The 12,044-nt window shown below is 34.1% G+C and overlaps 1 protein-coding gene across 5 annotated transcripts in view; it reads right to left on the bottom strand.

Moving 5' to 3' along the window:
* LOC128671271 (uncharacterized) overlaps positions 1 to 11,259 on the bottom strand; it is an 87,966-nt gene extending 76,707 nt beyond the window's left edge. For all 5 annotated transcript variants that reach the window (XM_053747612.2, XM_053747614.2, XM_053747615.2 and 2 more), the window contains exon 1: positions 10,756 to 11,259. In XM_053747612.2, the coding sequence (XP_053603587.1) occupies positions 10,756 to 11,205 (450 nt within the window). In that variant the 5' untranslated portion in view covers positions 11,206 to 11,259. The remainder of the gene's footprint in view (positions 1 to 10,755) is intronic.
* Between the last annotated feature and the right edge of the window lie 785 nt (positions 11,260 to 12,044).

The raw sequence follows: 12,044 nt of genomic DNA, 5'->3' as shown, positions 1-12,044 counted from the left end.
GATTGGTTCGGTCCCCGAGCGGTCATACGGAAGAATGTTAATCGAACCGGAGGGTCAACTGGACTACATTGGGCCGAGCTTGTACTATCCCGGTAATGGAGAACAAACAACCATTACCGTACAAGTGGGCAAACCACTTGGCCCAAACGTTTGCAGATTTGCTCAATTGTTTGTCCACCTAACAAATTGAAATCTGAGCTTAACTCAATGGAATTTAACCACATTTCGTCGATAACGATATAAAAATACAAATAAATATAGGGCTTCGAAGAATTGACATAAAACAAAGCATAAATCAAGAAGGTTTACACTGTTTCTCTGAATCCGACAAATAAAAAAACCTAAATGATTTTGTGATAAATAAACGGTAACCCTCGCTTGACCTGTTTTTTATTGAATCGTTGTTCTTTGCTTTTTCTTTAACTTGTACAGTAATTCGTTTCTTTTATTCAAATATGCCTTGTAAACTTGTTCTGCACGCGACAAAATATTTAGTCAAGTTACCACGATTAGAGTCGAGCATAACTATGTTAAAGAATTATTTACTTCTTACTGACGGTAATGTGACAGAGCGAATTCTAAAATATGCTGTTTATGAAATGTCTATATTTTTGTTAAGTGTGATAAGAATATTTGGCAACGAAGTTGTTACAAAAACAAAACCGAGGAAACATAAAATAAAATCAGCTTCTCTGTTTAATTTAGCGAGGGTTGCGACAAAAAACGATGGCTGTTGAGCTTTTTGTTGGTCGAACAACCCGGAATGCATTGTTCTGAGAGTCCCTGGCTCACAGTCTCCCAGAAATGACACAATATTCCCTGCCATAGAATTACTCACTTTATTGGATGCGTCAGTAGAGAGTGAGTCACAATGAAGATAATATTAGTTGATATGGAAGCTTATCAAACGATTATTGCTTAATGCGGAGTTAGAAGTAAATAAAATATTATGAAGTAACGCAAACATAAATCTTGTCATAAAAATAAAACGTACATCATATTTAATATTGTACAATTAATACCATATAAAGCAATACAAAACGAGACATTAAAAATTTTATGAGAAGAAATGTAACTAAAAAAATAAATTCTGAAGACAAAACAAAATGACATGCCCAACGATAAAACTCTTATCAGACAAAAGAAAACCGATAAACAAATTGAATGTTCCAAAGACCTGGTAAAGCAAAGGAGAGGACAATTTACAGGTGTATAATAAATTAAATGAATCATGAGTGTACGTGCCTGTACCCGTTGATACCCGCTGAGAAAGGAGTTGGGAAAACGGCGCCTCGCTTGATGGATATACATAAAAAACCTGCCCGTCCGTGCGTAGCCTGCCCACGCATGCTATTAACTTAGACGCTTTATTGTCCCATTCATACGGACGTAACACGAGACTGAGCAGTTTAACCTTTGGAGGTAAATCTCCTCATAGTTTCCCATATTAAGTTACCCAACACAATTAGATTGTTACTAAAACCAAGCGTCGTAATTGAGAAGGCTCACATACAATTTTGCACACGCTGGCTTATATGTACTCGATGGATTTTACTTGGAAACCGTTTAGGTTTTACTATTTCTCAACTATTATCAATCATTTTTAAATACTATTTTTGTCATCATTATCTTTGCATATTGTCTTTTAATAGAGCTCAGTAAGAAACAAAATATTAAAAGGTTTTAAATTTTTTACTTGCTCAGGTACCTATATCGTTCAAAAATAAGTTTTTATACGACTTTATAATGATCCGGGAGGCCGCAATCACTGTTCCAGTGTAGGCTGTTATTATTTACAGATTGCGAGACCAAATTGATGCAGTGGCCTGAACCGATCATGGGATAATATGAAAATAATAACATTAGATTCCAGCTCATTTTAACCGTGATATAATGGGAATAACGCGCTAAATGTTAAAATAGCTGAATTTAGAATGGGTTTTGAGCGTTTTACTGGTCTAGTACCCGTTTTTAATTAGAGCTTATGTCATCAGTAAGATCATTTTTTGAAGGTGCCGTGTAATTTGTTTTTGAACTCTTATATGTCAGCTTGATTCTATTATAAAGATCCAGTGTACTAGACCACTTCAAGGCAGTAAGTTTCAAAACACAACCCTAATATTTGTTATTGCTTTCTGATATTTATTGGCAATTTCCATTTCCAGTTCTCTAATGTTAACCTGTGATCGACCTATATATAAGTACCTATATTCCGTGTAGACTTGAAATCTCATAACGACTTTTTACTTTCATTGTCGTCTTATTAGAAATTAAAATAATATCGACAATCTTATCATTTGAAGTTGCTGCCATATTTACATATAAATAATATATCAGTATATATTCGTACAATAATATATTAGATCAAACGACATCAAGCCCACATTGCTTAAAATTCAATAGATTTTCCTCAGCTTTAGAAAATATCATGTTACAGTAATAAAATCCAACCTGTTCTTCGAAACAATCAATGCTTTCTTTGTAATAAGCACTGAAGGAAATTTAACCGACATTTTTGTAAATACCGTATTGCTGTAACAATGTTTGTATGCCTACTGAAAGAGAAGGATGAGGAAGGCCGAAGATCAGGGACGATATGTAACTACGATCTGAGGGTATTCGAGGGAAACTTGTCAGAGCTTGCTCTGGATATAGTGCATTTGCAAAGCGAACATGATTACTTATTACAATTAAATATGAAGGTGACTAAAATTATTTGTTAAGCCTGTCTAATATTAATTCGAAAACTAATGAGTGTGGTAACTTTTCACGCTGCTGTTTTAACTAAACCAATCTTCTTGAAATTTCGCTTACGTATAAGTAAAGTTAGAAGTACAGCAAAGAATATTATTTTCTATATGTAGATGTACTGTTTCATAAACATAACATAAAGTTCAATCACATCAACCCATTTCCAATGTTAGGTAGGTAGTTTATTTAATAATAGTCTAATTTTGTCACGTTAACAAATTATCAATCTTTCTTTCATAGTTAACATTATGTCAATTTGACGACCTCGACCTCTTCTAGCCACTGAACCGAAAGGTCCTGGGTTCGATCCCCGGTCGGGTCATGATGAAAAATGATCTTTTTCTGATTGATCCGGGTCTTGGATGTTTATCTATATATGTATTTGTTATAAAATATAGTATCGTTGAGTTGGTATCCCATGGTATATATATATATATATATATATATATATGGTGTCCCATGGTATATATATAATTAATTACATAAACGATCGATGGCTATTTCTATTATGATGCCATGGTATATATATATATATATATATATATATATACCATGGGATACCAACTCAACGATACTATATTTTATAACAAATACATATATAGATAAACATCCAAGACCCGGATCAATCAGAAAAAGATCATTTTTCATCATGACCCGGGACACCATATATATATATATATATATATATATATATATATATATATATATATATATGGTGTCCCATGGTATATATATAATTAATTACATAAACGATCGATGGCTATTTCTATTATGATGCCTTTGAACCAGACAAATAAATAATGTATATTCATTGATAGGACTCACTTTATTTTTGTGCATCAATTAATAATTTACCTACATGTTATGTAATATGTTTCCAAAAAAAATTTTTCTTCCAGAAAATGTTTCTTCTTGACCTGACCGAAAACAGAGATCAATGTAGTCAAAGAGAAACTCCATGTAGTCCAAAAGCCACATATGTCGCCTAAAATTAAAATGTATTTGAATAAGGTTGAAATAATGCAGATCATTCCTCTGATATGACAAATTTGTCTTGCAAATAGCCAACTATTGTGCCAGTTCACCCGCTGTTTGATCGTCGGCCAGTATAACAGAGCTAAAATTTAAAGCCAACATGAAGTGTGAAACGGTGTGCAAATGAAAAAAAATCCGGCGCGCTTATTTTGCTATTGTTAAAAATTTGTACCGGCCCACGAAGCGTTTCAGTAAACTTTTTACAATCAGCTACATTTTTCGGTGTGCGGCATTAGTTATAATATATTTAAAAAAATAATCGACGTGTAAAAATGATTGGTTGAGCCTTTGTGTATAAAAAATAATAGTTTAAAAAATAATAGTTAAGTCATATTAGAAAATTTTTATACAAATCATAAATCAAATCTGCCTTTTTTCGACATTCATATTAAAATAAATATTTATTCACATTCTTTTGGATTCAGTTATGAATGAATTAGAAGTGTAATAAAGAATTATTCTCGCAATAAATTATTGATCAATCGTGATTTAATCAAAAAGTTAATTTAATCTTCGCAAGAGAAAATAGATACGTATTTAATTAGGAAGACTTTATTACCGCAATCGTTAAATTTAGGTTTAGATAAAGCCCGCATTACTATTTTAATTTCAGATAAGCTACGTAACCCGACGTCTTAACTGAGCTACCAATGCGACAAGGTGGCGCGACACGCTATGCTATGCTACAATATCAAACTTTAGACGTTGTCTATAAAGAATTTACGTGTGGTCTTTGGTGATGCCGAAACAGTTTATTGGAAGGATCATCCGTGTCTAGCGCTTTCACATGGATTCTCTAAGATACATTATAATATTAACCTTTCATATACAGAGAATAACGCATCGCGTTGTACAGCACTCCGTGGCTTAATGAGGACACCGAGTTAAGGGGACCCGAATATTTTACAGTTGCGTTATCATTATCATAATAATCATTATCGGTGACACCAAATGTGCGACAGAAGGTTCGAACTAGATAAGCGATATTATGTCTATGTACATAACGAGTGATTGACAGGTACATGGTCGTATAGCTCATAATATCCGATACATTTTAGGGCTACGTAATAAATAAAAAAACAGAAGCATGTCAAAATAAAACCCAATATATAAAGCTGTTCTAGAATCGTGAAATGACATTGTAAAAAATACATTTTTATGTTTCGTTTCTAATTTAAAATGTAATAAGTACCTAGTAATTTGTCTGCCTTTATCCATCATTCTCTTTATTGTAATAATTTTTAATTTTTCACGTCACGCACATCTAATTAGTTACTGTACAATGAAAATGGTCAATATTTACTGAATAGTTCAGTCTATTTGCATTGTACAAACTAACAGACAGTAGAAAGCTAAGAAGCCAAAACAAAGGGAGTAACAGTTTATTCCAAGAACATCTTGTGACTGATCGAGAACTCTTATAAATAAATACAGCTATGAGTGTTTGAGGAACATCTGAGATTGAAATATTGGTGACAGACTGCGTTAGTACCGTGCTATAAACAAATATTTATGTGAATTAAAGTGGGCTTTATTAATGTTAAACCTTTAAGATACAAAAAATATTCAAAACTTGCAAATCATGCGTTACCTAAAAATCGATCAAGAATTTCTCACGATATTTACAATAAAATAGTTTAAAACGTATTTCATTAAATATCAGTATGTACTTTCAACGTTTATCTTTATTTTTAACCTGTTAAAATTGCTTTGAAAACTGATCATAAAACCACGCTTTTATTTCAAACAACTGAACCGTTACATTTTTTACAAAAACGGTATTTGAAAAGAATAATTTCTAAGAAGAATATTAAAGTTAGCATATAAAAAAATAAGGCAGAGGTCATTGTTCTTCACATCTGTGGGCGAAGGTGAAGAAAAGAACCCTCATTTTTATTCAATTAATTTATACAAAAGAATGAGCTGAATTTGACAGTAGCTGAAAAATTAAAGCACCGATTTTTAGTTGTTGACGGGAAAAAGTTGGATTTATATTTTTTTTTGAATCAGAAAGAAAATAGAAAATTAAATTTTTTATAAAAAATATATTATGTGGTGTATGTGTTGTGGTGTTATGTGGTGTGGTGGGTGTGATTTCAAATTGTGTTTTATTACGTATGTATTACGTGAGGCAGGAGGGTTTTGGTAATTTATATTCTATAGAAATTATTATAACAACGTAAAATTAAGTACGAATATTAATGTCCCAATCTGTACTAATCGAAGAGTATGTTTTATTTTATCTGTAGACATTTTTAAGATTTGAACATATCCATTAGTAGAACAAGCTATCCCGTTTCCCGTAACACAATATTGTATTTTCGACCTGATTTGAAAGTCACAGCCGCTGACGATAGCTAACTGCCAGGAGTGCAGAAATACTAACAAATCAAAGTTCAGCAGGTGAAAGACGAACCGAGGCAGTTCTAGTTGTGTTTGTTCTAGACATACATCTCCGACCTAGTTGGCAAACTGCGGCTTTGCCCTCACTCAAGAAGATTAGCATTGAAGATTATAAGGTCAAGCAAGGATTTGCGGAAATACTTTAACTAGTTTCGCTAAAGGAATCGGTTTTGTCGAAGATCATGTTTTGACTAGTATAATACTGAGGTTTGGAACAAACACTAGAGCAATGATAGATGAAAAAATCAGCATGATATTTATTATTACATTTGATTTAAAGCTTCTTACAAATTCAAATGCCAAATTGAAGTGATTATTATAATGGATGGTGTTGTACATATGATGTTAACCGAATTAAAAAAGGAAGACCTAAAAAGAAACGTGACCTAATAATAAAACCAAAAAATAAAGTGCAAAATCTGAGAAGTGTGAGATTATTCGTATTGAGTAAGATGAATAAAAAGCAAAGCTGAAAGCAGCATGGTCAAATGCCACCACCAGTCAATACATAACTTTGAACCTACTACCTGTATTATGTTCATATATTAAGATAAGATTGACAATGAAGAAGAAAACTCAACAGTGGCCAAACGGATGTTTTTATTTGAAAGTGTAGGTGGGGTGTAGAGGAATGTCAAGTTAGTAGCGTATCTGGCAGATTGCGTAGGCAGATAATACAACTGCTGAATTATATCTTGATAGATTTCTAGTTAAAAATTATTTCATAAACAAGTCTAAATTTATAATATTCATGTAAAAATGTTTTTTTCCGTTTCGGGATATCATATTCTCCTAACAGATCCAAAGCGCCTAGTTTACGCCTAGTAGTTTCAAATGTGAGTAGTCTGTCAATTAACTATACCTAAAATTATTTTATACATATTGATTACAACAGATTTTCAGATCAATGAATTCAATATAGCAAGTATTTTGAACATCTAATTATAACCTGACTGTTGTTATACATAACTTTTGTAATACCAAAAACAAACTGAAAGTCAAAATGGGATATTACCATTTTAAGTAACTTTAACGAACGGGTCCGTTAATTAGTCTTCATTAGCCAGCGGGCAAAGTTTCCATGTATGCAAAATTTTGTCCCAAGCAACGACCTGTTTATTGCAATTAAATTACTCAATTACTCCCAAGCCAGCCCACTGACAGCATTTACATTGCCAATATTAACATTTTAATGTTTAACTGTATCACAAAATGTATTTTTTATATTCAAAACTCTTGTTATGAATTTTGAAATTAAAAATAATTTCAACAAATTTTGGATGGTAAATGATTTTTCGTTCTATAGACGGATAAAAAATGTTTTTAGTTGAAAAATGTTTTTTCGTTTGTGTAGTTATGGAATATAAATATTGAGGAATTAATATAGGAATAAGATATGAAGAATAAAATATGGTAATATTTTCAACAAAAATAATGTTAAAAGTAATGTTAAACTTTTTATGAATAAGACGAGTATTTGTTTCGTTCCTAACAATAGAACTCGACTATTACTTACACCTATCAACCAGCCGCAGTATAAATAAATTAACAAAAGAATTTTTATGCCGTTCCGTAAAATGTTATCTTCCAGTAAAACATTATGAATAGTACAGGCAACTTATATTACATGATAAAATTACCACGCGCTCATAAAACGTAAAGCAACCAACGAATACCCAAAGACCTTAGGGCCACATTGCCGTGACTTCACACACGCTCATTGTAACAAGGGAATAGGTAGAGAAAAACCCACCCAAGCTAATATTAAACCCTGTTACAGAGCAAACAAGACTTTTGTATAGAAATAATTTTAATTAAAACAAATATTACGCGAATGTGGGATCCAAATCCAAGTGCGTGCTGAATACAAAATAGACAATTTGGCATGATTAATCGAAGTAATTGAAAATATGGAAATAAAACACATGCCTAAGCTATCTGGTGTAAAATAGAGATGATGAAACGATGAAAATTGAAGTTTAATTTAATTTTACGATTGACATCTCAGAATATTCATTGAAATATTTTGAGAAAATTGTAGCTATTCAAACATTAACATCAATCTTAAATATAATGTATATACGCTGTATATTTATTAGGTTTGAAATCCACATTTTACAAGTATGATTTTCACTCATTAAAATCGTTCCTAATCCTTTAAAAGGCGCTAATGTCGATTTAATCCGTTATATCCGCTGCTGCTTGCCACCCCTCTAATAAAATTAGCAATATGGAGAACTGATGGATCATTATGGGTTCCCCAAGCAAGATAGATATTACATAGATCAGTTACGCATTTTGAAAGGAAATTGTCTGCTTTGTTATATTAGACGTATCATGGCCATGACCTCCGTATCATAGATCCTTTATAAATTATTGGCATTTATTTCGGTCTGCTCCGGCAGAAAGCGGATGTTGCACGCACAATGGGCGACAACAAAACATAAATATTGGCCTATTAGTCGGAACTACGATATCGATACTCCGACGAAATTTGTCAGAGCTTTTGTGTACAGTTCCGGCGGTAATCGTTTTACAAATGGCAGACAAAAAAGTGTAGCTAACGGTATTGTTTACTTGGATCAGAAAGAAATCCCAGGTAGATATGAGTTTGTATCGATCACACCACACAATGTGTAACATGGTGATAGGCAGAATTAAATAATTCAATGACAATTAGTAGGGGGAAAATTAATGCGAATAGCCACATCAATAAAATTAACGTCACCATTAGTGAAATAGCCAATCTGATATATGAAATGTTTGCAGCCGGCGAAATAAACAAATGCATGACTGTTTACTGTATTCCTGATAAACAGATTTAGTAAGTGTCCAGCGCAAACCTTACACAGTAAACATTTACTAAAGCTTGGCTAGTCGTCTTATTAAAGGGCGACTCGGCTTCGTTGGATGTCTCAGGCAGTGGCTTTCTTAGATTCTTTTTTTTTGCCGACGAGCCATCGAGCGACGACTGTTCGATGTGGATTCTTGGCGCACTTGAGCATGAACAGGTTTTAACATGGGGACCGAAAACCGGTAAAAAATCATCCCAGGTAATTACGGTAGGCTCATCGCTTTAGAATGCGAGTGATATAGTAGTATAATGTAATGGTATTGGAAATTGAAAAACAACCATTTTACTTTGTGAATTTTATCAATTTTATTAACGTGTTTACGACAACGTAACTATTCTAAAACAGAACACAATAGAAAACAATAGAAATTTCTTTCTTTTAAAAGGCATATTTACCATTACATTTTAACATTAGCGTCATTGTATTATACTGTCCATTGTGAACATGCCATTTTCCAACCACACATGTTAAGAGAAATTATTAGAAACCATGCATTGTATGCTCGTTGGAAACAAAGAATTCCTGAAAGTAGTAAAAAGCAAGGAGTATGCGACAGGTTAGCCAACCATTTTTCTTGCAGTGGAGAATTTGTAAATTGTGAAGTAACGTTAGATTAAATTCATAGTATGAAAAGAAATAATCTAAAAACAAAGAAGTCTAACTTATCAATTTTTTTTCCTTAAATGATAAGAAAAATTAGGCATTGACTGATAAAGATATGGCACGCAGTTGCAGACTAAAGTTGGTTACAATTTACACTCATAGGCGTGCCCTCGGCGTAATATTCCGCCCTCTTAATCACTACCCAGCGGAATAATTAATAACACCTCAATTAAAATATCAACCAAAAGCGCTTCCGCCCATGTGATGTATACGGCATAACTACACTCGCCACAAATTGTTTCGGAATGTTTCTTGAATTCTTATCTGATGATTTCTTTATTTTTAACATGGTTGAAATTCCTGTCACAAAGTCTTACGCGTAATTTATAGGCTAGATAGAATAGATGAATACATGTTTAAGTTAATTTGAACTTGCTATATCAATATCTATATTGTGTCTACTTGATATCTCGATCTGTAGGTATTTATGTTTTTATTTAAGTAATAATGGTATTAACTATTTGGAATCTGTGTTTTCGTGAACATTTTGTCATTTTGTAATGCTTCAATCATGTTTACTTACATAACGCTGTCTTGGCGTAATACAATTTATTTACCGTATTATTGTTAAATTCACGTTGTGTAATGGCTCTTACGATTAGTTTACGGGATTGAGATCTTTGTTTCGTATCAGAACAACTTGTATTACTAATTAACGCCTAAGGGAGCTTAAACAGGCTACGCGATTTATCGTAAAACCCAATTTAGAGCCGGGAGGCACGCGATTACAATCTTCTCACGACAGGAAGGCGCGCAAACTCCTCATCTCGGGGGAAATCACGCACGCAACAAACTTTATGGCAACACGTCCCGAGAAGCGATACGCTCGGGGCACCCGAAGACGGCCCATACCACACACAGGCTTATTCAAAATAAATACAACACGCAGGCAGTGTCTTACGCGGCATCGAGCCAAATTCTTTATGGGTCACGACACGTCTCACAGACACACGCAAAGTTCATTCATCAATATCTTAACATCACTTTCACAATCACGTGTCAACCGCGAGAAGCACTGCCCGCTATGTCGGGCTAAAAAAGCACTGACCGTTGTTGAATAAGGCTGCAAGCTCAGACGAATTCCATCTTGAGCGAGACGCTCCCGAAGAAGCCGCTTCAATTGAATCCGTGGTATCTTCACAAGTTCAGCTTTTCCTTCTTCATATTCGTCAGCGTACTTTGTCGGCTCTACGGTTGCCGAAGCTTGCTCCTTCCTGGTCTCTTCTTCACATCGACAAGTATCTCTGGCTGCAGCTGCCTCTTCCAATGTAAAGTAGACAGCCGCAGCACCTTCTTCTCTCAAAGATCGGACAGAGTGTAACAGTCTTTGACGATGAGCAGGGTTGAGAACTCCAATTGCATCCAAATCGGGTTCTCCGACTTGTTTACAAATTTCCAAGTCATCATAACCATTATCTATAAAACTTTCTGCGTACTGGCCCAAGTGCAGGGATCGCAACCACTCGACGACGATGTTACTGGTCGTGGACGAGGCCATGTCGCGTCAACACGCGGGGCGCATCACAAAGCGTGCTCGCGGCGCGGCAGTCGGCGAGAAACTGTCGGCCAAGCTCCCCTTCTCCCCACTTTCCCCTCCATAAGCCGCGGTCGCCGCCCCTTAGTCCTTCTTGCTTTTGCTTTTTGACATTTTGTAGCATACATAATCGTTTCTTTTCATAGAGGTGTTCGTCGGTGGAGCAAGCCACGTCATCTTTAATTGTCATTTGTTAATTGTTTTCGAAAATATATAATTATTAATATCACCAAAAGTCTCAGCACTCCAAACTTTTTGTTTAAAGTTTTGCGATATAAGTATGTGTATTATTCTGAAAAATATCGTAGGTACTCCATTTCAATTTACTTATACATTTAGAAATTATTTTTTCAAAGAACACATAAATATTTTGCCATACAAATGAATAAAAACATGGTGTAGAAAAAGTGCAAAAACGCGACAACCCCACTGCTGGATGATGATTCTGATGATGGCTTCGATCCCCGGTCAGGTCAACATCGAAAAATGATCATTTTCAAATTGACCTAGGTCTCAGATGTTTGTCTATATATGTATATGTTTCAAAATACTTACAGTATCATTGAGTTAGTATCCCGTAACACAAGTCTCGAACTTAATTTGGGCCAACTCAATCTGTATGATTTGTCCATACACATAAAATTATGTAGGAACTGAAAAATTGTCTACTAGGTATCTCAAAATTGGTAAATTTTTCTATATGTTCTTTGGTCCAGCAGAACTTAGGAAATAAAAAACTTTGTCTAACTACTTACACAAGACATTGTAAATGCCAAGATCGCGGTCTTTCGATGTATTACTTA

Source organism: Plodia interpunctella, chromosome 7, assembly GCF_027563975.2.
Source record: "Plodia interpunctella isolate USDA-ARS_2022_Savannah chromosome 7, ilPloInte3.2, whole genome shotgun sequence".
Lineage (NCBI taxonomy): Eukaryota > Metazoa > Arthropoda > Insecta > Lepidoptera > Pyralidae > Plodia > Plodia interpunctella.
This window is presented reverse-complemented; position numbering and strand designations above follow the sequence as displayed.